Source organism: Botryllus schlosseri, chromosome 11 (genome assembly GCF_051294905.1).
Source record: "Botryllus schlosseri isolate E-star chromosome 11, Bs_hap1, whole genome shotgun sequence".
NCBI lineage: Eukaryota > Metazoa > Chordata > Ascidiacea > Stolidobranchia > Styelidae > Botryllus > Botryllus schlosseri.
Window position 1 is genome coordinate 24,528,093 of NC_137246.1, and position 27,177 is coordinate 24,555,269.

Here is a 27,177-nt window from a genome sequence, read left to right on the forward strand (position 1 = left end):
AATTCAATATGAATGTATTATTCAGTGATCATATCTTATTCTATCTTCAATTAGCAGAGAATTCGAAAGACCTTTGTATATCAACAGTCTTATCACCAATTATGACGTAATATGCTTGAAATTTCGAATAAGTGAGGCGAGCAGATGACTTGAGTCATGTCAGCCGAAAATATTTGGGTTTATTTCAATATCAAATATTACTCAAAGTAGAACTCGTCCACTTAAGTCCAATGCATATCTTTACCCAATTCTATTGCTGTAGTATTACATGTAACTGGCATAAATTATTTTTGAATACTCACCAAATTACTTGGTTTGTGGATCTTGTCTTGTCTCATAGAGTGTCATACATGATTCATATTGAAGATTGTGCAGCATGAATTTTACCCTCTGAGGCACAGTTCTATGTAAGTGTTGCCCAAGCCAAGTATAGTTCCTAAACTTTTAGAGCAAGACCCAAATTTCAGTTCATGAACGTATCACAACCCAAGACTTACATTTGTGTTGTTGGCATAAACCACTGAGATAACTTATACCATTTTTCAACTTGCTTGAAAAAGTTATTTCGCATTGAGCTGTTTTCATGTTTGCATTACTTTTGTAAAGATTTACACACTTTCGATTATTATTTTGTTATTTTTTGTAGGAACTCTTCACCGTTTTGGAGCATTTCAAAAAGTACCATCACGTTTGGAAGACCGACAGAACGGAAGTGCTCGAGGAATTCCGCGCGAAATCATCTCTTGTCGGAGAATACGAGGAAGAAATGCTAAAATATAAGGCTTGGATCGACGACATCAATTCCGAACCTCAGACAATCTCGGCCGGGCCGGTTGCGGTTCACACAGGTCATAAATTTATGAATGTATTGTTAATTTGAGTGTGTGAATAAAAATGATTGAAATCGGGCACATACTTGAATTCAGTTCAACTTTACTGTATGTTCCATCATCTGAACAAATTGCTGGAAAGATTTGAAAGTTGACGATGTTGTCAATAGAAAAATTTCAGTTATCGTGATTTGGTGGGATACTAAAATATCATAAAAATGCTATCTAGTTATGCAGACTGTTTTTTATGTCTGTGTATTTTTTTTCATAAGCTCGCAATCCCAATTTAGATGTTAACCTCTGTTATGCCCCTGGTAATGAGACTGCAGTACCTACATTAATAAGAATCACACTAACTCCTAACCAAAACCTTCAAATCCAAATCCATGCTCCTAATCCGAGATTTCTTCACAGACGATTTGAAGTTATCACTCACCACCGAGTGTCAAGACTGGATCACCAGCTTCGGACGAGATTGCAATTCCAAGTATTGTCACGAGATGGAAGAGATTCTGATGTTTATCGATGACGTGTCGAAGAAACTGAGCCGTCAAGTGAAAGACTTGGATGACATTCGAGTTCTCATGGCGAGCTTGAAGGAGATTCGCGAGCGTCAGATCGATATCGACATGACCATTGGACCGATCGAGGTAAATTACGATTACAATGGTACAATTCGAAATTAGGTCACAATCAGGGTTGTAACCAAGTCACAAGGTTCCGAGTCACAAGTCAATCCCACTTTTATAGTTTTAACTCAAGTCATGTGATGTCATTTTCAATTTACCACCGAGTCAAGTCCGAGTCCAAGTCAGCTGGTAGAGGGTCGAGTCTGAGTCATGGTATTTTGACTCAAGTACGAATCCAAGTCATTATGTTCATGTTCAGTTTTGAGTTCAATGTGGTTCAACCCACTTTCTGCAACTCTGCGCGATTGATATAGAATGGCTCGCATTCATAATATCGTAATTTTCTTCAGTCTTAACAGTTTCTTACCCTATTTTCCAAGTATCAGGACTGATAGACGAAATACCAATAATGTGGTAACTTTTTTTCTTCGAGGTTACAATGAAATGTCTGTCTTGGACGTCCTAGTCTCGAGTCATGTGACTTGGTTCGAGTCGTGCACAATGACTCGAGTCGAGATGAGTCATTTTACGCATTTGAAAAAATGACTCGAGTCAAGTTTTCTTGCAGTACTGAAATTATATTATGAATCTAATGACGTAACGATTTTCGAAATTTCAGAATTCCTACAACATGTTGATCAAATTCAACATACCGGTCACCAAAGAGGATTTGGAAAGGGTCGACCTTCTGCGTTACACTTGGGAAAAGCTGCTGGTCCAAGCCACCGAAGTACAGAACAACCTGGTCGACATTCAACCCACTTTCCGCAGCGAGCTGCTGTCCAGCATCGAAACGTTTCAGCACGATGCGGCGGAATTTCTGGAGAACTACGAAGAGGTGACTCGGCAGGTCTTAATTTGAGAGGAATTGTGATAAATATGTGTGTTACGTTATTGACAGACTGGACCGATGGTGACGGGCGTTCAACCGCAAGAAGCGAGCGATCGGTTGATTATATATCAAAATCGATTTGATACAATATGGAGAAAGTTTCAGACCTATTCAGGTAAGCGATTTAAGAGAGGAGATTACCCCTGAAAATGGAAAATATTCTAAATTTTTTTGTTGATATTTGTTCTATTAGATGTTATCTTTCATCTACCCAAGTTTTGTAATGATTGGACAAGCCTAAGTGTGTCAAATTTATCATTTTATGATCCTATTAGGCACCGCACTCCCCTAATTATCAACTCACCCCGCAGCAACAACCAATATCCCGAACCCCTGCTCCCTAGGCACGATCATGACACAAATAGGAAAAATCATAATATTGATAACATAATGTATGATTAGAAGCTTGAATCGGGTATGCTAAAATGTAGGCTAGTAGCAAAAGTGTATTTACCTGAAGTGTGCCATACACTGTAAGGTTTAATTGTAATATAGAGGGATTTTGTTGACCATATGATAGCTATCTGCGATGTTTTGATGCGTCAAGACTTAACTTTGTTTCCTTTCGTTGTATTCACACAGGTGGTGAAGAGCTGTTCGGTCTTCCCGTGACTCCATACCCAGAATTGGAGGAAGTCAGAAAGCAGCTGAACCTGCTGCAGAAACTCTACCAGCTTTACAACAACGTCCTATCCTCGGTCAACGGATATTACGACATCCTCTGGACTGAAATTGACATCGAAAAGATCAACGACGAGCTGCTGGAATTTCAAAATAGGTGCGTGATAGCAAGATGCTGCGATTGAATAGTATATTCATATTGAAATGAACGCGAGTATTTTCGGCTTACACTCCTCAGGGGTAATCGTCATCAACTAGTAGAGAATTGGAAAGAACATCGTATATCAACAATCGTATCACAAAATATGACGTCACCAACCGAAAATATTCGGGTTCATTTCAATATGAATCTATTATTCAATTGTATATTGAAGTTCTGTACCTCCAAGAAGCTTGTCAGGATGCAGTGCCGAAATATTCTTCATACTCTTGTCTACACTTAACTTTAATTCAAGTTTCAAGTTTTTGTGAATTCAGTAATTTAATCCCAATCAAATTTGGCAAAAAAAGGGTAGCTATAATTCTAGTTGTAATGTAATTTTGGAAAGCTGAAAAAAAATAATAGTTGCTCAACTCTACTCTTGCTTATCTTGCAGATGCCGCAAGCTACCAAGGGCTTTGCGAGAGTGGCAAGCGTACCTGGACTTGAAGGCCAAAATCGACGATTTCTCGGAAACGTGCCCGCTTTTGGAGCTCATGTCCAACAAAGCGATGAAGCAAAGACATTGGGACCGCATCGCAAAGGTATTTCGAAACAAGTATTTCTCCTTATGGTTCTGCAACGTGTGTTTACTTCTGAACCTTTGGGTCATTGCTGACTGGCAGGTTTGATTGTATCGCTGTAACTGAATAAGCAAATGTGGCTGTAAATTTCTCTAGAAGCAAAATGTAAATGTTCATGTAAAATGTAAATGTAAATGTAAATATAGAATTGAATAATATATTCATATTGAAATACACCGGGTCGGGTGGCACTCGTCAGGGGTAATCATCAGCAACTAGTAGAGAATTGGAGAGAAAATTGAATATATATATTGATGTAGATGTAGAATAACAATGTAAATTTTCGAGCAAGGCAGAATACTAATGTGACATTTGGACTTCTTTTCATTGATTCTGTGTACACCTTAAACGTGACTGAATAAAGTTTGATTAGGTTTCGAATCGAGCGTGAATGCTGTCGGAAAGATGTGAAATACACCACTCCGTTAGTTAAATCTTCTCCATTTGTTTTAGACGACTCAGCATGAATTCGACATCGAAAACGAAGCCTTCAGCCTGCGAAATATCATGGAGGCACCGCTTCTTGAGCACAAGGAAGATATCGAAGACATCTGTGTGGCTGCTGTCAAGGAAAAGGATATTGAAGCGAAGATGAAGGCGGTATGTTGCTAAGTATACTCTTTTACACAGTGGTAGCACATGCCTAAGAAGTAGGAATACATAACATTTTGCCAAGGTCTATGTCATGTGCATAGGCCCAGTGAATTTCAACTTAGAATAAACTCAGTACCATCACACGATAAATAATAACAATAAATCAATTATTGATCAAGCAAAAAGTATTTTTGGGGTAAATTTATGTTACGTGTTGTGTAAGATTTGACCTATTGGCAGTGTCAATAGTCATTTTGCGTTAGTAATCAGGATTTTGAAACTATGCGACTCAAACCAAATCTACTTTTTTACACTACTTTAAAATATAATTGCTTAGAAATTTATTACATTGCTCTTACTTCTTCTCTAGTTGAAGCGCCGAGTACTTTGCTCACTTCCTGATTAAATCTTTTAGGTAATACTGGAATGGGAAGGCCACGAATTTGTGTTTGCCAATTTCAAAAACCGCGGCGAGCTACTTCTCCGCGGCGACCACACGACTGAGATCGTCGCCGCGTTGGAAGACAGCTTGATGATCCTCAGCTCTTTGATGAGCAATCGGTGAGTGCATGTGAAAACTGTAACGAGAAACAGGCGCCGTAGCTTTTCGTGGCTTCAGATACAATACTCCGTTCCGGGCAAATATTCAGAAGTGGGTGTCGAACCTGACCAACACGACTGAAATCATTGAAAACTGGATGATCGTGCAGAACTTGTGGGTGTATTTGGAGGCCGTGTTTGTCGGCGGTGATATCGCGAAACAACTTCCAAAGGTAATTTTACATATTTCTTATATGTGTGATGCGCACTTACGCAGGTTTGCCATACCATCCTTACTTTCAAGATTTCTTGTTCTTTTTGACTTGTGACGTTATTTTCGGTACTGAGGAGTGATTTAGACTTGGTATGTTTACAAATTCTCATATCTGTGATATGCAGGGTTGCCATACCGTTCTTATTTCTAAGATTTGTTCTTATTTTGATGGGCGATGTCTCGTAAAACTACATTGTCCTTAATTCTAAGATTTGTCTTTCTTTTTGACTTGTGTCCATATTTTCGGTACTGAGGTATTTGAACAAATTCACTCATCTGTGATATGCAGGTGCCATACTGTCCTTATTACTGAGCTTTGTGTTTATTTTGAAAGGCGATTTCTTATAAAAAATATTGTCTTCATTCTTTTTGACTTGAAAATGACTTTATTTTTGGTACTGAGGCCGTGATTAAGATTGGACAAAAGTGATGACCTGTTTTAGTCATCAGTTTACAAATTTCCCGAGTAAAATTACTAATAGTTTTTTGGCTGTACTTGGTTTCTGGTCCAATTTCTACTACAATCGGCAAAGTGCACGTTGGTACTGGCTACTATTAAAAAAAAATCTCGTCACTACTAGCACAGGCTCGTAATGCTTCTCTGTATTGCAGGAGGCGAAGAGATTCTCGAATATCGACAAGTCTTGGGTTAGAATCATGACCCGGGCTCACGAGACGACAAACGTCGTGAAATGTTGCGTCGGAGACGAGACTATGCATCAATTGCTGCCACATTTGCTGGAGCAGCTGGAACTCTGTCAAAAATCTCTCACCGGGTATGACTGGTCATTCTGTCCACTCGCCAGAAAATTTAATTTGATATGGCTGTGTTGTACGACTGTTACATAGCTTTAAAAGTACAAACAATGAATTCAGCTAATACATTAATAAGTTGAGATATATATATATGCATATGCGTGGAGTAGTATGCCATCAAAGCATACAGTATTTCTCAGTCAAATTACTAATTCTTGTCATCTAGTTTATGATAACGCAGTACACCTATAATATATCTTCATTAAGTCTAGTCTCCCACCTGAAGAAATATCTGTTTTTGCAGTTAGTCACAATCCGGTATCCCGGTAACTGTGGATGGCTCGGAAGGGTAACGATGGTGTCATTTTTAAATATTTGCTTACAAAATAATGGGTCAGCATTTAATTCATTCGGTGTAATATTTGTGAAACACATATTGCTCTCTCTCTCTCACACTACGAGAAATGTAATATGTTGTAATGTTTGTAGTGTTTGGTATTGGCTGGAGTTTTAATAAATCGTGAAGTTTTAATAAATCGTGAATTCCGTGACGCAACTTTTCTCTAACGATTGAATCAATTTTTCTGTACAGGTATTTGGAGAAGAAGAGGCTCTTATTCCCCCGATTCTTTTTTGTGTCCGACCCGGTCCTGTTGGAAATCCTCGGCCAAGCTAGTAATTCCCACACAATCCAAGCCCACTTGCTGAATGTTTTTGACAATATCAAGAATGTTAAATTTCACGAAAAGGTAAATATTCTGTGTGAAAACACTGATCTGTGCCTATATTCCTATTGCATAATAACTGTAGTATTCAAAATGACAATGTAATTTCGTTCAAAGCAATCCAAACTTTCTTGGTTAAGAAGATACAATGAATAGCTGCAAGGTACTATAATGTGGAGCTTTTCATACTAGTTTTTGAACTGTCTATGGAGTTTAACATTAGCAAGAATATTCCCTGTGACTACATGGACAATTGTTGTCGAACAAGGTGTAGTTTCATGAGAGCACACATAGAAGATGTACGTTGCTGATTTAGTTGGTGTTTTGAAGCATTCTTAGTACTTTATTATAGTTTCTTTGAAGCTGAAAATCCTCACCCTTGTTTCTTGCGTTTTCAGTTTTACGACAGGATCCTCGCTATCATATCGAGAGAGGGCGAAACTATCGACCTCATCAACCATGTCAACGCAGAAGGCAATGTTGAGATCTGGTTGAACCAACTTCTTGTCAAATCGAAACAATCCCTCCACACCGTCATAAAAACCGCGTTCATGGCGTTGCAGGACACTAATTTCCAGTTGATTGAATTCTTGAACTCTTTCCCGGCTCAGGTGAGGAGTTTATGACCTTAGTGCGCATTTCAAGCGGCTTCATCTCGGTTACTTCATGAAAGTGTAGGCCTGCGTATCCAAATATGGTCACGATTATGGTAAAGTATATTGTTGAAGACGTTATCAATGATTGACCAACTGTAAGCTAGGCAAATATTTTTATTTGAACATCCTTTATAGTTATGGAGATTATAACTGTTACGAAATCGTTTCATAGCTAAGACACGGTAAATAGCAACCAACAATGTCACAGAAGTAAGTGCGGCGCCGGAAAATTCTGAAATCTTTGCCATGCAAAGTTGTGTTACTTGTATACAGTAGTTGAAATTACTTGATACCAATGAGGGATATGTTGATTTCTGAGACTCAATAAACTTTACCATGGTAAGGTAAGAATTTTGATGTAAAGCGGAACGGTTAAAATCAAACTTTCATTGAAATATAAGTCATTCCCAACAAAGATATGGAAACGAGAAATAAATGAATATAAATGGAAAGTTCAATGTTCAAAGCATTTCTACACAATCAACCATACAAGATGAGTTTACATGAATGTATATCATACAAATACAATGCGTCACAATATTGAGTACAGCCCGATCTGCCCATTCGATGACGTCATCACTCCTGCAACTGCTCCAAGTGTGTGCGTGTGTGTGTGTGTGAGTGGTCATCAATACTGTTGGGTTGATTTGTGAACACAATTTGAGTTCAATTCTTGACGAAAATGCTGACATGATATATTCTCAAACCACAAAATAAGCCTGTCTGAGTAAAATTACTAGTTTCTTACTGGAGATGTATTGTTACTCAATGAAGTTTATATGGGATGTACAAATTACCCCCACGAATCAGGAGTTATGGTTGAAATGTGTTACATTTTCTTATCGGCCAATATATATTTTATGTGCGATATTGGTATCGGTTTAAAAATCTGGTATCGACTGTGCTTTAATACTGATCGCTATTTAATGATTTTGCCATCAATAATGGTAATCCATTGTATAAGTATCTATTTTTCTTTCGTGGACTTGCATAAGTGCCATAAGTTCAAGAGAGAAAAATAGAGACAGCTAATTCAATTTGTAAACCATGAAATACTGACACAAACAATCATGCATTTAATAATCATGCAAATCATAAGCTCAGGTTAGATTCACCCATACATATTTGGATGTAATAATCCATTTCTTCCCTCAGTTTAAAAGGAACATAATGGAATAGAAAAAGTAAATGTAATGTATGTGCTGTAATGCATGTAATATTGTAATGCGATATCACAGGTCGGTCTACTCGGGCTGCAAATGCTGTGGACCCGCGACGCGACGGAAGCTCTATCCAACGCTAAATACGACAAGAAAGTGATGGTGACCACCAATCAAGGATTCAACGAGCTCTTGAACGTGCTCATCGACCGGACCACGATGGACTTGAGCAAGGTGGAAAGGGTCAAATACGAGACGCTCATCACCATCCACGTGCACCAGAGAGATATATTCGACGACTTGGTGAGGGGTAGTGTTTTGAAAACTTTGAGTTGCTCGAAACACATATTTGAAATATCAAGAAATACGTTGACAGATTACTCCAAATGCAACTCCATACAGAAAAGTATATGTTCTATCGTCCTGGGTATAATAAAAAGAAAAGTGGTATTCTGTAGGGCAAAATCTAGTACGTGAGTGATTTTTGAATCAAATATCAGGCTTCGAGTCAAGGTCATAACCGTAGAGAGCATTCCAAAGGCTGGGATATGTACCTTTTTGGAGTATGCTAGGTATACACCACATTAAATATAATTGGTATTTTTTCCATCGTACCAATTTCGTTCCGCTTTGAAACCATTATTGTCGTTTCTACCCACGCAAGTGGATAGCTCAGTGATGTTTTAAGATGCTGTGTTACAATCAATCTACATTTCAAGGCTTCCATGGTGTGCAAAAGGTTTCAAAAGTAAAATTTCATAACTGAACATTAAGGGTCATCACTAGGGCGGTTTTTTTACCTAAAAAAAGGAAAATTTTGACCTAAAAAATCAAAATTGTGATATTTTTTGACCTAAACAAAATGAATTTTGACCTAACGTATGCAAATTAGGTGTTTTCCTGTGCCACTTATCATCATTTCTGGTTGGTACTGGCTGTCCTAACGATGTAGTTTGACCTCAAAAAACGTTTTTGGCTTAGAAACAGGCAACTTTTTACATGAAAAAAAAAATATTTTAACGAAATCTGGCCCTATGAGGAATTCCAGTGGTTACAATACGTATTATGGTAGAAATAATTAAAATATTTTGTAGTACAACGAGAGATACTTTCCTACATTCTTGGCTAGAAAATGCATGTCCTTACTAAAGAAGCTTGCCAAGGCCGTTCAACAGCAGCAGTTGTTGGCTGACAACACTCAAGTTGCGCGTACACTACTGGTGACAAACCGTGTTGCTTCATTCTGACAATGTTGTCTACATCAGTGATTCTCAACCGCCGGTCCGCGGACCGGTGCCGGGCCGCGACGACATTCCTGCGGGTCCGCCAGGTATATTGCAGTTTTATACCTTAATTTCAAGATGCAATGTTGGAGGCTTGTCCATTGATAAAATAAACACAACATCAAATTTTAAACTGAATAAACTGAAGTTTGTGAGGTAACATCAGGGCGGGAAACATGTTCGATTTGACTTGAAGTTCAAGACGTGTCATTTGACGACATGCGAGCGACAAGTACAGAACAGATACGAGCTGACTCAGCGCTAAAGAGCACAGTTTGCGCGATCATTCGTTTTCGATTCATTCATTTTGTGCAGGACCGTAACTGGGGCACTCAAAACCGCCGAATTGGAGAGGGGCCAAGCTTGAAAAGGGCCCAAAATTATTTTGCGAATGAACATAAATCATAGCATTTAAAAAAAAACTTTTTCCAACATTTTTCCAATTTCTTTTCGCGCTTCGCGTGATTTAACGTCACTAAATGTCTTGATTATTAGGTCCCCTTCTCCGAGAAATACGCATGATTTATTGAAATTGGGATTTCGGCGTCAGTCATTACCGCGCGACGACGTACCAACACATAATGAAGTTTAGGCTAACATGGGACAACGAAAGGTGTGCTAAGAATTCGACTGCGATAAAACCCATTCAGTCATGAATGATCGAAAATTTTTGCTATTGGCGCGATTAAGCTATATATATAAACTCTCTGCTTACACTCAGTAGAATGAATGTCCTCACAAGTACAGGTGAAACATCCACTCAACTGCATGTATAGGGTCTGGGGGCGAAGCCCCCGGAAGTTTGGCCTATCGCCGTGTGTGGGCCTAAGACCAACGTTTTTTGTGGTGGGCTGACGTGCTTTTTCGGCCCGGATTTGCGAATGGCCCGTATAGCTGATGTAAGGTGTTTTCTTGCGGCTCGCATTGTGTTCGTAGTTGCCAGAGTAGCCTGCGTCTGGTGGCAGTGGAGATTGAGCATGGTGCTTGGTTCGACTCCGAAATGCTTCTTCTCTCGATATTGTCAGATACAATAATATTATTTTAGTTGGCGTGGTCGGTTAAACCCGCGGCCTTCAGCGCGAAATACTGTAATTGACTCTCGGAGGTAGCACGCTTATCTAGACAAGGCAATTGTACCTCGACTCAGCAGACTCGCTACCATAAAATCGCATGAAGATAATTAATTACGATCAAAACCAACTAAATGTCACTCTCTAGCACCATATAATTGCAAAAAAACGATTGCTTATTTTACATTTTAGCTTCATTTCAATTTTGAAAGCTCACCGGTCCGCCAGACATTACTTAAAATTTTACCGGTCCGCGAGGTGAAAAAGGTTGAGAACCACTGGTCTACATCACAATTTTTCATCATGCGCTTCTTAATACAAGAATGATGCAATGCCCAAGAAGTCTTTCTTCGGTTAGGATATTGCGGTACGCTGACCAAATGACCATAACGCCATGCCCACCTATTTGTTTTATTTGACCTTTTATCATTCACAATGTGCAGACAATTAGCCGTTTACAACGTTAGGCCTATAAAGTAGGCTACAAGCTGTAAAATATCACATGATAAGTTCACCGACAGTGCAAAATATGCGATACAGACTTTTTGAACAATTTTGACAAAATTTGGCCTAACGCTACAATTTTGACAAAATTTTGACATGTGAAAAAAAACGCCCTAGTTATCACCGATGCTCGATTCAGATTAGAGTACTGAAGTCATGGTGCTTAGGCCTAGTCCTCCGGCCAGTGATGAATTCGATGCCATTGGGCGGTTATTTCAGAAAAGTAAATTGACTCATGACTTGGATTCTACTTCCAATTCGGACTCCCAAGTATATTTTACAATCTCTTATCAAACAAAATTTAAGGCGTGGCTAATTTAGCTCATTCACGTCACCATAAGTTTTATTATTATTTTGCTCGACATGAGTTCCATACAGCAATTGTCGTGTCGCATTTAGATTACGCTGTTTTTTTTTCTTGTGTGGCTTGTAAGACCTTGATCGCGTTGTTGACAGGTTAAAAAAGGAATCAAGACCGTCACAGACTTCGAATGGCAAAAGCAGAGCAGATTTTACTTTGACGAAGATAAAGACAAGACCATCATTTCGATCACAGACGTCAACTTTGAATATCAAAACGAATTTCTAGGCTGCACCGAGAGACTCGTCATTACACCGCTGACCGACAGGTACACCTTTTTACATTCAATCTCCTTCGCTAAGATGCGGAATTGAATTATTCGTGACACAGATGTTACATCACGCTCGCTCAAGCGTTGGGTATGAACATGGGAGGTGCCCCGGCTGGTCCCGCTGGTACGGGAAAAACGGAAACGACCAAGGACATGGGAAAAGCGCTTGGAAAATACGTGGTCGTGTTTAATTGTTCCGATCAGATGGACTTCCGCGGGCTGGGAAGAATCTTCAAGGGTAAATTTGGTCTTTCTGTACGACTGCACTCAAGTTGTGATACATGATGGCACAAATTTGACAATTCGACAAACAATTATTTGGTATTGATTTTCTCTCAAAACTATTGATGCTTGAGAGCTTGCTACCAAGTAGCTGTGGAATTAATGCCGTAAATATCTGTACAATCACAACTAGGAGTAGAAATTTTGAAGACAGTATAAGCTATTTCGTTTCGAAGTAGAAATTGAAAGAAATGATAATTACTCGAGTAAGTAGTTTTGAAAATTAGATTTGAGTACTTGAGAATTACTTCGAGCAACTTTGGTCGCAACAGTGACAGAAAATTATTTAAATCTTTTATATTTCACTGTGATTAAATGGTGTGCATTGTAGTTTAATTGTTCAAATGTTGCTTTAGGTCTCGCGCAATCTGGATCCTGGGGCTGTTTCGACGAATTTAACAGAATCGAATTGCCCGTGCTTTCTGTCGCGGCTCAACAAATATCTGTCGTCCTTTCCGCGAAGAAAGAAAGAAAAAGTAAATTTATCTTCACCGACGGAGATGAGGTCTGGATTGTTTTCCCCTTGGAGTTAATCGAGATAACGTGAAATCATACCGTTATGTTTTCAGGTCAATATGAATCCTGAATTCGGAATCTTCCTGACCATGAATCCTGGTTATGCTGGGAGACAGGAATTGCCGGAGAACCTGAAGATCAACTTCAGGAACGTGGCTATGATGGTGCCGGACAGAATGATTATCATCAGGTGAATAATTGCGATATTGCAAGAGTTAGAGCAAGAGTAAGCTGTTTGAGATGTGGGTGTTATTTCAATGGGAGAACCACTAGTAATCATAATAAAGCCAAATCCTCTAATGGTATGAAGTATTAGATATCAGTATCATGTTGCAATTTGAGTTTGGATATTAGTATGGATAATATGACACCAAATTTGCTTTGCAGTATTCATGTTTCATTGACATTTGTAACAGTTACTAGCACTTCCAAATGGCTTCTATAAAATTTGAATTATTTCTATTTCAGAGTGAAACTCGCCGCTGTAGGCTTCAAGGAAAATATTATTTTGTCACGAAAGTTCTACATCTTGTACAAACTTTGCGAGGAGCAGTTGACGAAGCAGGTAATTTTGATCGAAATAATTGGTTACGTCTGTTTTGGAAACTGAAGTCTGCGATATGCGCAAAGTTTTTGATTTATCAGATTCAGAGATTTCCAATAAAGGCATTTCAAAATAGTGTCACCCATTACCTTGATTCAACACACATCAACGTGTATAGGAATAGGCCATTCTGTATTTTTGTCCTTTATGATTTTGTCGGCATATACACAAACTCATGATATACATTCACACGATCTGTTCATTGTATACCGTGAGTGAATGATGTGCATATGCCGCTGGACGATAGGGCTCTTCAAAAATGACTTTTTTTTCTCAAATCGCACTGGCTACTTGATAAAATTGTTAGGTAGCCTAATTTAAGCCCACACACCAAATTTGTTTCAATTCCAACCACTAGTCGCATTGCTACAGAAGAAGAAAGTTTCTATTTGTTATATAAAAATAAATAACCAAAAATTTGAAAATTTTATGTTCACCCCACGAAAGTGTTAGGTTGTCTATAGAAACGATGTTTACCAAATTTGGTTCAATTCCAACCAGTGGAAGCGGAGTTATCGCCGTCGAAAAATTTGGATTATGAATAAAATAGTATTTACGGTGACCAATTCTTTAATTATTTATTATAGCGGTGCCCACCGTAAATACTATTTTAATCAAATCAAAATTTTTCGACGGCAATAACTCCGCTTTTACTGGTTGGAATTCAACCAAATTTGGTGAACATCGTTTCTATAGACAACCCAACACTTTCATGGGGTGAACAGAAAATTCTCAAATTTTTTGTTATTCATTTTCATATAATAAATAGAAACTTTCTTCTCCTGTAGCAATGCGGCTACTGGTTGGAATTGAACCAAATTTTGTGTGTAGGCTTAAATTAGGTAATCTAACAATTTTATCAAGTAGCCAGTGCGATTTGAGGAAAAAAGTCATTTTTGAAGAGCCCTACTGGACAAGGAAGGTGCAGATATAGCCTAGTAAGGCGTTTCAAGTCTTGCACCACCCCTCCATGCTATCCCATACGCGCTGTTGTTGGATGGATGTTATCGTGATTGCAATTCCGTCGTTTCTACAACCAGGTGCATTACGATTTTGGACTGAGAAACATCTTGTCGGTCTTGAGAACGCTGGGCGCGGCAAAGAGAAAGAATCCCGACGACACAGAAAACAAAATCGTGATGAGAGTGCTACGCGACATGAACCTATCGAAACTCATCGACGAAGACGAACCTCTCTTTTTATCGCTGATCAACGATCTGTTTCCATGTAAGCCAAGAGTTGGTTAGAATTTAATGCGGATTATAAACTTACAACTTGGGCTTGACAAAATGGAGTGACTTTGTGATTATGAGATTATGACAGGGTTGTAACCAAGTCAGAAGGTTCCGAGTTGCAAATCAATCTGACTTTTATAGTTCTGACTCGAGTCAAGTCGAGTCATTTTCAATTCACCACCGAGTCAAGTCCAAGTCAGTGAGTAGAGGGTCGTGTCCAAGTCATAGTGTTCACTGTTCAGTTTTGAGTTCAATCTGGTTCAACCCATTATTTTAAACCCTGCTCGATTGAAATAGAATAGCTCGTATTCATAATATCGTAATTTCCCTCAGTCCTAACAGTTTCCGGCCCTATTTTCCAAGTATCAGGACGGATAGACGAAATACAATTAATGTGGTGACTTTACTATACTTCGAAGTTTCAAGGAAATGTCTGTCTTGGCCTTCCTAATCTCGTGTCATATGACTTGGTTCGAGTCATACACGAGTGGAGTCACAAAAAAATCGTGAGTCGAGTCATTACAACCCTGAGTAATAGTGACCTAGTTATACGTTAAAAAAGAATTATCCCTTTTGCGGTCACAAGGAAAATAATGTCACTGTGATTGAGAAAAAATTTTTTTACCATGAACTCAAACTCATAGAAATGTAGTTTCAACAAACTTGTGTAGCTTTGAGCAACTTGTTTTGGATGTGGAGATATGAAAAACCGAGGTTTCGAGGCTATAATTTCTATTGACAAAATAACTCTTCGCGCAAGAGTAGGCACACTTTCATTGTACAGTATGTGAGCCTTTCGACAAGCTTGCTTATTTACAGGCCTCTTGGTTGTGCGCTCAGCAAACTTTGCCACGATTTCAGTAATCAAGTCATAATACATAAATTCCTGTGGTAAATGATTTGTTTATCGGCGCCTTTTCGTTTTCCAGCAATTCAATTGGGGCAGGCTGGTTATCCCGAGCTTGAGGGAGCCATTAGCAAGCGTGTGACAGAAGCGGGGCTCATCAATCACCCGCCGTGGGTCTTGAAAATTATTCAGCTGTTCGAAACGCAACGCGTCCGGCACGGCATGATGGCTCTGGGCCCCAGTGGAGCTGGGAAAACTTGCTGCATTCATACCCTTATGAAAGCTATGACAGGTCAGTAATGGGAATAATTTTACTTTGCATGAACTAATATGTCATTTGCCGTTGTTTATCTGACCGTCTTTTTATTCGGTAACAGCTTCATTTTAATCGTAATCAGCGTTTCTAATATTTTCGTCTGCTCAAGACATAATGCGGCCTACAATACTATACACAAGACAGAAGAAGAGAATCTTCAATTATTTGTAATACCATCTTGCTCTGAACGCATCGAGTAGTTATCGCGATAAGTTGGTCAGCTTTTTATCATCGTTATTATAAATATTTTACATAGTCGTATACTGTTGTTGTTACAGAGATTAATATTGAACATTTTCAACATTCAAGTCCTAACTCAAAACTATACAAGTGAAAAGTTTGTCACACTTGGTGCATATTGAATGGTTTTGAGAATGTCGTCGATCAGGGCATAAAACTTGTAATTGAAGTTTTCAAATGCAATTTTGAGGTGTCAACTTTTCAATAACACCCCACCTGCGTCCTATGCGCAGCAAAATGTTAATGTAACTATAGATAATGTTAATGTTCTCTTTTCTTACAGATTGTGGTGAGCCTCATAGAGAGATGAGAATGAATCCAAAGGCGATTACGGCGCCTCAAATGTTTGGTAGACTGGACGTAGCCACCAACGATTGGACGGACGGAATTTTCAGCACTCTATGGCGCAGAACGCTCAAGGCCAAGAAGGGAGAGCACGTTTGGCTTGTGCTCGACGGTCCTGTTGATACAATCTGGATTGAGAACTTGAACAGGTTCGATACGTGAATCAAGATAGAGTCAATAGTTAGTGAGAAGCACAGCTACTTGTACGTCACACAATCAGTAACACGTAGAAGGTGTGATGTTTTATATTTTGAATGAATCGTGTGTTAATTGTAATACCGGTGTTCTGTTGTGTGATGTACCTGCAGCCATTGCTAGCTCCGAATCGCAACTACGTGGTTTAGCCATGGAGGTAGGTTTCAGGCATCGAAACCCTCCCATTTCGAACTGGAAACCCTGTGGTTTTCAAATGCCGGTTCAATCTCCATTGTTTCTTAGCCCAAAAATGAATAGTGAATAGTTTTAGTTCTAATTCTTGTTGTGAGTTAGGAAAATCCATTCGTTTTGCAGGGAGTAGTTATAGTTCTATTTGCGCATTTCGAAAATACATTATTAAATTCTGCAGTGTGCTCGATGATAACAAAACCCTGACGCTGGCCAACGGCGATCGTATACCGATGGCTCCGAATTGCAAGATCATCTTCGAGCCGAGCAATATCGACAACGCGTCGCCGGCGACGGTGTCCCGAAACGGAATGGTGTACATGAGCTCGTCTGTGTTGGATTACGAACCGATTCTGGAAGGGTGGCTGCTGAGCCGGCCGGATAGCGAAGGGGCTGTGAGTGATTATCTTCTTTTATTTGATAGGCTACTGTTTACTGATTATCATTTGCTCAAGTTGGCTGTTGAGTTCTTTTCAGAGGGGGTCAGCGTTCAACGGGAAATCGATATAGTCTAAATACTTCACTTATATACTACTCGGAATAAGCTGAATTGCTTCGTTACTGATCACCTATGTTTGTTTTGTTTATTATTACTAGACGTTTCGTTCTCGCAGGTATTGCGTCAATTGTTTTCCAACTGCTTCCCGGTGGTGTATCGTTACGCCGTACAGAATCTGGACTTCAAAATGGAAACTTTGGAAGCGTTCGTCATCAAACAAGCCCTCAGTAAGTAACGAAAACATAAGATTCAACAATCCGAAAGTCAGAATAATCTGCCGATCGAATATTCGTAACAAAATATCTTGAGATTATCTTCTTCAAAATAATATTCTGTATACAATCGAATAATATATTTATATTGAAATAAGCTCGATTATTTTTGGCTATACATCAACAGTCCTACACAAAGTTCTATTGAATTCTCTACTAGTTGGTGACGATTACCCCTGATGAGTGATATGAATATACTATTCAATTGTATAATGAATTCCTGTATCAGGAGAAGCTCTTACTATAACATTCTCCATGGCAACTGTTGAAAACGGTATAATCACGGCCGGTTACAGTAAATGATAGTAAGTAACGTTGACTCATAATTTTTCAAGCATATTGTATTTGTGATTTTCAGTTTTGCTGGAAGGCCTGATATCGCAGTACGACAAGAAATCGAACATTGACGAAATCCTGAACAAACTCTTCTGCTTCGCGATCATGTGGAGCATAGGGGCCTTGCTCGAAATCGAAGACAGGAGGAAGATGCACGTTTTTCTGAACGGTATTTTACCTCCGATCATATTGTTTTGAATACCGCTTATGTGACGTAAATCGTTAGAGCACGAAGAATTCCATATCAGTCTGCCGAAAGTGAAAGATGACGGCGAGAGCATGATTTTCGACTACATGGTCGGCAGTGACGGACAGTGGACTCATTGGTCGGAACATGTAAAAGGTTTGTGAGTGTATTTTAAATGGTGCTGTGTTTGCCCTTAAAACGTTGAAACGTCATAGAGCAATCGCAGACTAGTAATTTATTGAGTGATATTAATCACATGTTAACAAATTCAATGACCCCTGTCACAGTAAATTTTCAAAAAAGTCTAATGTGTTATGTATTATGCCTTCCATGAATGTTGTAGTGGCAGCAGAAAAATTGTCCAAAATTATTTATTGTCTTGCTAACTAATAAGTCGTGGTGCTGAGAAACTTATTAATAATTATTATTATTTGAAAAAGCCAGGGTTGTAATGACTCGGTCCGACTCCGATTTTTCGGAGACTAGTCTTTACTCGAGTCATTTTTCAAATGCGTAAAATGACTCGAATTCAAGTCAGTTTTTGTATTGACTCAACTTGTGCTCGAGTCATTTTGCAAAACTTTATGACTCGGACTCGACCCTCTACTAGCTGACTTGGACTCGAACTTGACTCGGTGGTGAATTGAAAATGACTCGACTTGAGTCAAAACTATAAAAGTGAGATTGATTTGTGACTTGGTTACAACCCTGGAAAAAGCTCTAGTTTCTCAGCACCCCGACTTCTTAGTTAGCAAGAGAACAAATGGTTTTGTACGTATTAGTATTTAAGTACTAGTATTTATTTAATTATTGAGGTACCTGCTTGTATGCAAGCTAATTGATCTGAGCATGTAAAAGGTGTGCGTGAGCATTTGAAAAAGTTTTGAAGGATTAGATTCAAACAAAATTTTGGTGTTGTACAGAATACATTTATCCGACCGACCATACTCCTGATTTCCATTCCATCTTGGTGCCGAACGTGGATAACATCAGAACCGACTTTTTGATCAACACCGTCGCCAAACAAGGAAAAGGCGTTCTGCTTGTTGGCGAACAGGTAATATCAAGTTATCACAAAATTTTGTCAAATTTATTTACAATGTCAATGTATTGTAGATATCACTGTCAGCGAACTTATCATTTGACATTCTACATCTTGTAGCCTACTTTATAGGCCTACCGTTGTAGACGGCCCATTGTCTTATTGTGAATCATACACGGTCAAATGGAACAAAGAGGTTTACATGGTGTTATGCTCAACGTACCGCAATATCCTAACTGGAACAAGACAGCACGGGCAGTGGTTCTTATATCGAGAAGCGCATGATGAAAAGTTGTGATGTAGACAACATTGTCTGAATGAAGCAATACGGTTTGTCATCAGCAGTGTACGCACAACTTCAGTGTTGTCAGCCAACAACTGCTGCTGTTGAACGTTATTTCTCCATTCTTGACAAGCTACTTAGTAAGAACAGACACTTTCTACCCGAGAATGTAGGAAAGTATCTTTCATTGTACAAATTTTGATTATTTCTACCATAATACGTGATGTAACTACTGGAATTCTTCATAGGTCCAGATTTCCTTAAAATAAAAGTTTTTCCATGTAAAAATGTTGTCAGTTTTTAAGTCAAAAAATTTTGGTCAGGCCAAACTACTTTGTAGGAACAGACAGTTCCAACCAGAAATAAAGATGAGTAGTACAATTCTGACATTATGTGCAAAAACGCCTAATTTACGTACACAACGGCAAAATTTTGTCAAAATCAAGTTTTTTGACGTCAGAAAATATGACAGTTGACAATGTATTGTCGCTTCAGGGCACTGCAAAAACGGTGATCGTGAAGAGCTACCTGGCGGGAATGAATCCGGACGAGCACCTGTCCAAAAACATGAACTTTTCGAGCGCGACCACCCCGATGCTGTTCCAGGTATTTGAAAATTTGTAAAATTCGTCAATTCAAATGTCACCGTTGCGTGTGCAATTGTGCGTTCAGCGAACGATTGAAAGCTACGTAGAAAAACGGATGGGAACCACTTACGGCCCTCCGGCCGGGAAGAAGATGACAGTATTCATCGACGACGTCAATATGCCCGTTATAAACGAATGGGGCGACCAGGTGCGCTCCGTTTTATTACCCAAATTTTGATTCTGTTTTTTCATAAAAAGTATGTGTGCTTATGTTTATCGGTGTGATGAAGTGTGAATATCCTTATTTAGGTCACGAACGAGATTGTGCGTCAGCTTCTTGAAACGGGTGGATTTTACAGCTTGGACAAGCCCGGGGACTTCACACATATTGCTGACATGCAGGTAAACGACCATCGTTCGATATCTTTATATTTAAATGTTTCCTTAGTTCTACTCTTGATGAGACTCTGATTGCGCAATTTGCATAGAAACGAGGATTGTGATTTTTTGCAGGGTTGCAACCAAGTCATAAGGTTCTGAGTCACAAGTCAATCTCGCTTTTACAGTTTTGACTCGAGTCAAGTCGAGTCATTTTCAATTCACCACCGAGTCAAGTCCGAGTCCGAGTCAGCGAGCAGAGGGTCGAGTCCGAGTCATGGTATAATGACTCGAGTCGAGTCCAAGTCATTGTGTTGACTGACCCGTTTCCAGTTAAAGTCTTGCTAAATCCACTTTTTATAACTCTGTTTGCTGATATCGGATGGTTCGCATTTATAATATACTAATTTTCCTCATTTTTAGCAGTTTCTCGTCGCATTTTCAAGTACCAGTACCAATAGACGAAATCCCAATAGTGTGGTTACTTTACTATTCTTCGAAATTACAATGAAATGTTGGTCTTGGCCGTCTGAGTCTCGAGTAATATGACTTGGTTTGAGTCATGCGCAATTGACTCGAGTCGAGTCATTTCCGCATTTTGAGAAAATGACTGGGGTCAAGTCATCATAAAATCGTGACTCGAGTCGAATCATTACAACCCTGATTTTTTTATTATATATTTCGATCCATTTAGCACAAACATAGAATGTTTTTGTTGATTTGGTGGCTTTTCCATGCCAAAACAACAAAAACGACACCGCAGTGTTGAATTATTAGAGTCAACTCTAGTTTGCTTTCAATAACTATTCATCTACCTCCATTGCCCAATTTTCATGTTAGATACAACATTTACGAGATTCTCCGAAAATTCCAGTTCATCGCCGCCATGATCCATCCCGGCGGAGGTAGAAACGACATCCCGCAGAGATTGAAGCGTCAGTTCTCGATTTTCAACTGTACATTGCCCTCGAACGCGTCGATGGACAAGATATTCGGGGTCATCGGCTTGGGACACTTCTGCGCGGAAAGAGGATTCAGCGTAAAATACACTTTTGCCGACCTTTAGAACGGCCGAATACCTTTGAAATCGTGTTCAGAACGATGTGCGCTCGACGGTCGGTAAACTGATACCGATCACGAGGAATCTCTGGCAGATGACCAAAAACAAGATGCTTCCGACGCCGGCGAAGTTTCACTACGTCTTCAACCTGCGCGACTTGAGCAGGATATGGCAGGTTAGTCGATCGTAATGCTACCAGACTTGTGCAAACTACTGTATTTTCAAAATCCTCAACTAGTACTGAACTTCTCACTTTTTAAAACTCAAAACTAAAACTACTCACTTTTCAAAATTCGCGACTAGAACTAGAACTACAGAATTTTCACAGTATGGAACTAGAGCTAGAACTACTCAATTTTCAAAATCTGCAACCAGAACTACTGAATTTTTAAAATCTGCAACTCGAACTAGAACTAGAACTACTCGCTTTTCAAAATCCGCGACTAGAACTAGAACTACTCAATTTTTAAAATCTTTAACCTGAAATTAAACTAGAACTACTCATTTGTCAATATTTGCAACTAGAACCAGAACTACTGAATTTTCACAATCTGGAACTACAACTAGAACTAGAACTACTCACTTTTTAAAATCCAGAACTAGAACTAGAACTACTCATTTTTCAAAATCCGCGACTAGAACCAGAACTACTGCATTTTCAAAATCTGCAACTCAAACTAGAACTACTCGCATTTCAAAATCCGCGACTAGAACTAAAACTACTTAATTTTCACAATCCAGAACTAGAACTAGAACTACTCAATTTTCAAAATCTGCAACCAGAACTTAAACTAGAACTACTCATTTATCGATATTCGCAACTAGAACCAGAACTACTGAATTTTCACAATCTGGAACTACAACTACAACTAGAACTAGAACTACTCACTTTTTAAAATCTAGAACTAGAACTAGAACTACTCAATTTTTGAAATCTGCAACTCGAACTAGAACTACTCACTTTTCAAAATCCACAACTAGAACTAGAACTACTCAATATTCCAAATATGCATCTAGAACTAGTCAAAAAGTCGTAACTTAGTTGACCGTCAGCCAACTAAATGAGTAGTTTGTACCAGTCTGAATGCTATGCGATGCGCTTTCAAGTATTTCTCTGAGTAAAGGATTACACTATAGCCCTCAAATGATATCAGCATTCATAATATAGCAATTCGGTTAATTAATTTCATCTAAAATATTGTGCCCTGCATTGTGTACAACGGTTTTACAAGTAAGATTTCGACACTTGATTCGGTTTTAGGGGATGATCAATGTTAGGAGTGATGTTGTCGACAGTTCAGAAAAGCTGATACATCTCTGGAAGCACGAATGCACCCGCGTCATCGCAGACAGATTCATCAACGAAGAAGATACTAGCTGGTAATAATATCAGTGTTCTGTAGCAATGTACTAGAGGCGTGATGTGATAGATTTTTGTATTTGTGACTTGGATTGCAGTTTAGTGTAAGGGTTCGCGAGTGGAACCACTGTAATAGCGAGATATTCAAAATAGGGTGGCATCAAAACAGTGAGTGTCGTAATAACAAGGCATTCGAAACAGCCCAAGCTAACTCTAACTTAACAGGTAGCCCTAAGGCAAGCTAGGCTGATGCCTAATCTTATATAATCTGACCTTAACTCTGACTCGAGATAAACCTAACACCAACTCGCCCAGATGCCGTTTCTAATATTGTGCCACATTACGATGCATAAGTCTCGGTGATTTATGTGTTGTGCAGGAATGTTTGTTGTGATGTAGGTTCCGAAAACCCATGGCCCGCATCGTTCAAGAAGAGCTCGGCGATGAGTTTGGAAGCTATTTGGAAAACGATCACTTTTTCGTGGACTTCTTGCGCGAACCGCCGGAAGCCACTGGCGACGAACCTGAAGATTTTGACTTTTCCGCCCCGAAAATCTACGAGCCCATTCCGTCCATGGATTTTTTGAAAGAAAGGCTCAATTCGTAAGTGGAGCCGGGCCGGTTTAACATTCCTTTGCTGATAACAATAAGTAGATGTCACACTCTAAAAGATATATCAGCCATTTTCATGATGTCAGCATACCAGTAGAGAGTCATATAGCTATAATCTGAGCTGCTACTAAGAGTATTGATGTATTCCTTATAGCTAAAAAGTGTCCAGATGCAGCCTTTCTAGTTTTCTTCACGGCCAGGCGTAGTAATGGCTATAAAGCTATCCAAATATAAGTGTGATGTTTTGGAAATGCGCATTGAGCTAGTCGCCATATCTTTTGAATAAGATCGGGAGAATATGTTGGAGTTATCGGTGCAGATGCTAGCAATCAGTTTCATCGCTATCGACTCAGAAATTTGATCTTGATAGGTCTCTATCCGTGAGAATTCTAATTGCATTAGCAGAGGCGCGGTGCCTCTAATCGTATCATTGAACGTAGATACATGGAGCAGTTGAACGAAACTATCCGAGGGTCGAAAATGGATCTTGTGTTTTTCCGCGACGCCATGATTCACATGGTGAAGATATCGCGTATCATCCGCACCCCACGTGGCAACGCAATGTTGGTTGGAGTCGGTGGTATGTGTTGAACTTGATATCGTATTGATACTGCTAAAACATATTCGCAATGGCCTAATGACCATTGACTCGTCTCGAGTCCGACTGGAGTCGCGATTTTTAGGTGACTCGATTCATTTTTTCAAATGCGTAAAATGACTCGAGTCAATTTTTGTATTGACTCGACTTGTACTTGAGTCATTGTGCATCACCCGAGCCAAGTCATATGACTCGAGACTAGGATGGCCAAGACAGACATTTCCTTGTAACTTCAAAGAATAGTAAAGTCACCACATTTTTGGTATTTCGTCTATCAGTCCTGATACTTGGAAAATAGGGCCAGAAACTGTTAGGACTGAGGAAAATTACATTTTTATGAATGCGAGCCATCTACATCAATCGAGCAGAGTCGAAAAAAGTGGGTTGAACCGGTTTGAACTCAAAACGGTGAACGCACCGACTTGGACTCGGACTTGACTCGGTGGAGAATTGAAAATGACTTGACCTGACACAAGTCAAAACTATAAAAGCGAGATTGACTTGTGACTCGGAACCTTGTGACTTGGTTACAACCCTGATTGGTCGTGTGAGTGTCCAGACCTTCGTTAAAAACCACTGCCATGTAACGTATTTTATTCAGTTGATTTCTGATTATTTTTCATGAAAAAGTTTTGAGTCCAACAATCTCTGTACAGTCTGTAGTAAGATACTTCTGGCCTGGGGGACTCAGATTTGATAACTTTGTTATATCGAGCCTCCCGTCTGTATCTTGCTTATCTGTATATCTGTATATCACATTTCAGCCAATTGCATTTTTGTTATGTACGTGATCGATTATTGACAAATAAAGATTCTCTGCCTCTCTTTCTCTATTGCACAGAGAATGTTTCTGGGTATTGGAAATTCTAGCACTAAACACTCTTATCCGCTTATTTTGGTTGGTAGCGGGCATTGATAACCTGTTGCCCGCATTTTCCAAAATATTTCACTAACGCCTGATGACACATTGTGATATATTGCAGGATCCGGGAAACAAAGCCTCACGAGACTGGCTTCCTTCATTGCTGGCTACAAAATCTTCCAGATCACTCTCACGAGGACTTACAACACCAGCAATTTGATGGAGGATTTGAAAATTCTCTACAAAATTGCCGGACTTCAGGTTGGTAAACGTTTATATGATTGTAACGTTAATGCTGACGAACAACTGTGCAATTATTAATATCTGCCATGTATTCGTTTATTTGTTTCATTAGCCTTGGATATTCTACTGCTATGAGATTGGGCATTTGCACCATGCCAATGGTTTCTAAATCTTATACTTCTTGATTTTATCATAGTCCACTTTGGATTTCGAGACTCTTTCCCTTCATGGGAGGAAATCATAACTCCTTCTCCCCCATTTAGGAAGGGACTATGGACCCCCATGGTGCTAGTACTCTATGCTATGCCACTATGCTACTCTGTCATCTATATTATTGTGATCAAATTTATTAAGTCTAGTTTTCTGTGTGATATAAATTATTGCGATATCTTTATGATGCGGGAAGATTTGAAGAAGCAATGCTTTCTCTTCAATCGCATAGTTCTTTTTTATTTGGTCTGATGTTAAAATTGGGCGTTACCGACATTCTTACATGTGAATTGTCTTCCATTTGCAGGGAAAAGGGATCACGTTTATTTTCACCGACAACGAAATCAAGGACGACTCTTTCTTGGAATACATGAACAACATTTTATCTTCCGGCGAAGTCTCCAATCTGTTTCCGAGAGACGAGATGGATGAAATCCTGCAGGTAGAGTATTAAGGAAAAAAGTAGTCTCGAGCTTATAAACGTCTCATTATTTTCTCATTTTCTCGCATTGAAACTCAACGCAGTTACACGTGAGCAGCAATGGAGCCACCCAACGTGGTTATTGCAAATCTAGCTTAAATACAAGACCGTCCTTGTGTTAGCCGTGGTGTTTCTGATATTTCTTTGCTAATTGCAAGACATGATTCAAACAATAGTCGAAAATATGGTTGTGATGATTATTTCCAAATGACTATACTGTGGTAACGGTGAACTGTGTTGAAATCAAAGACCACATGTTATCCATGTTTTTTGCTACGAAAAGATGTATGTTTTGGAGGGAAATCACCAAGACCATCAAAATTGATCTTCAAATCAACTTCTTATTACGATTTTGTCCGGCTACAGGAATTGGTCCCGATTATGAAGAAAGAATTCCCCCGCCATCCGCCGACCAACGAGAATCTGTACGAATACTTCATGAATAGAGTGAGGCAGAACCTACATGTTGTCCTGTGCTTTTCGCCGATCGGTTTGTAAAAAATACTTATTGACATCTACACTTTTGCGCTCAAACTTTTCCGCTCGCAGGAGAAAAATTCCGAAATCGTTCGCTGAAGTTTCCGGCGTTGATTTCCGGGTGCACAATGGACTGGTTCAGTCGCTGGCCGAAGGACGCGTTGATTGCGGTGTCCACACACTTCCTGCATTCGTTCAACATCAACTGTACTGAAAAAGTCAAAGATGACGTGAGTTTCCAAGGTTCAGAAGTTATCACTAATGGTTTTACATACCCAGGCTCAAGACACGGTTAAAATTCATTACATATTACAAAAATGTTCTTTATGTATTGGTACAAGCGAATGTAATGGTGAATTTAATGAAATATCCCGAATAGAAAGTAGTATTCAATAGGTATTGTAACCATGTGTGGAAGAAACTATTACATATTACCAAAAGTTTTTTTTGGTTTTATTTGCATGAGAATGGTTATATAATGATTGAGGTGAATTTAGGTATCCCTTTTAATAAAAAGAAATTCATATTATTACCACATAAAAAAAATGAAATTGAGAGCAATTTGTGTGCATATCTGTTGTTCGAATTGCCACCAATGTCAAGTCCTAAAACCTAAAAATTTCATATGCTGAATAGCAATAGTCTAATTGTTTGGAGTGGTTTCATGGTATGTGCTTGATTCGCATGCTTCCTGAATTGACTACACCACACCAGTGCGCTGACTACCTATTTATAGCGTCTGATCCTGCCTGAAATATGGTTATTCAGATTCAAAAAACGATGGGCATATACCACGACGGAGTTGCATTGAAATGCACGGAATACTTCCAACGGTACAGAAGATCCTCGCACGTCACACCAAAGTCCTACCTGTCTTTTATTCAAGTATGTATGGTTTGAGATGTGGTTGATTCAAGTTGATGTTATAGTAAGGATGCAGGACATATATATATATATACAATTATAGAAAAC

At 39.2% G+C, this 27,177-nt stretch overlaps 1 protein-coding gene across 1 annotated transcript in view; it reads left to right on the forward strand.

The window, feature by feature from the left end:
* Positions 1–27,177, forward strand: part of LOC145449534 (dynein axonemal heavy chain 5-like) — a 76,211-nt gene that overhangs the window by 24,575 nt on the left and 24,459 nt on the right. Inside the window, exons 23-61 of the mRNA XM_080327924.1 lie at positions 647–848; positions 1,245–1,480; positions 2,079–2,297; positions 2,361–2,466; positions 2,934–3,129; positions 3,569–3,716; positions 4,209–4,355; positions 4,765–4,910; positions 4,969–5,122; positions 5,776–5,939; positions 6,512–6,668; positions 7,043–7,255; positions 8,539–8,763; positions 11,774–11,946; positions 12,009–12,187; positions 12,588–12,736; positions 12,801–12,937; positions 13,216–13,312; positions 14,392–14,578; positions 15,516–15,725; positions 16,273–16,483; positions 16,900–17,113; positions 17,333–17,444; positions 17,848–17,994; positions 18,052–18,168; positions 18,936–19,069; positions 19,833–19,943; positions 20,010–20,132; positions 20,234–20,326; positions 21,177–21,341; positions 21,400–21,537; positions 22,624–22,742; positions 23,122–23,325; positions 23,775–23,914; positions 24,916–25,055; positions 25,555–25,689; positions 26,095–26,218; positions 26,278–26,435; positions 26,974–27,090. Of these exons, the coding sequence (XP_080184050.1) occupies positions 647–848; positions 1,245–1,480; positions 2,079–2,297; positions 2,361–2,466; positions 2,934–3,129; positions 3,569–3,716; positions 4,209–4,355; positions 4,765–4,910; positions 4,969–5,122; positions 5,776–5,939; positions 6,512–6,668; positions 7,043–7,255; positions 8,539–8,763; positions 11,774–11,946; positions 12,009–12,187; positions 12,588–12,736; positions 12,801–12,937; positions 13,216–13,312; positions 14,392–14,578; positions 15,516–15,725; positions 16,273–16,483; positions 16,900–17,113; positions 17,333–17,444; positions 17,848–17,994; positions 18,052–18,168; positions 18,936–19,069; positions 19,833–19,943; positions 20,010–20,132; positions 20,234–20,326; positions 21,177–21,341; positions 21,400–21,537; positions 22,624–22,742; positions 23,122–23,325; positions 23,775–23,914; positions 24,916–25,055; positions 25,555–25,689; positions 26,095–26,218; positions 26,278–26,435; positions 26,974–27,090 (6,147 nt within the window). The remainder of the gene's footprint in view (positions 1–646; positions 849–1,244; positions 1,481–2,078; positions 2,298–2,360; positions 2,467–2,933; positions 3,130–3,568; positions 3,717–4,208; positions 4,356–4,764; positions 4,911–4,968; positions 5,123–5,775; positions 5,940–6,511; positions 6,669–7,042; positions 7,256–8,538; positions 8,764–11,773; positions 11,947–12,008; positions 12,188–12,587; positions 12,737–12,800; positions 12,938–13,215; positions 13,313–14,391; positions 14,579–15,515; positions 15,726–16,272; positions 16,484–16,899; positions 17,114–17,332; positions 17,445–17,847; positions 17,995–18,051; positions 18,169–18,935; positions 19,070–19,832; positions 19,944–20,009; positions 20,133–20,233; positions 20,327–21,176; positions 21,342–21,399; positions 21,538–22,623; positions 22,743–23,121; positions 23,326–23,774; positions 23,915–24,915; positions 25,056–25,554; positions 25,690–26,094; positions 26,219–26,277; positions 26,436–26,973; positions 27,091–27,177) is intronic.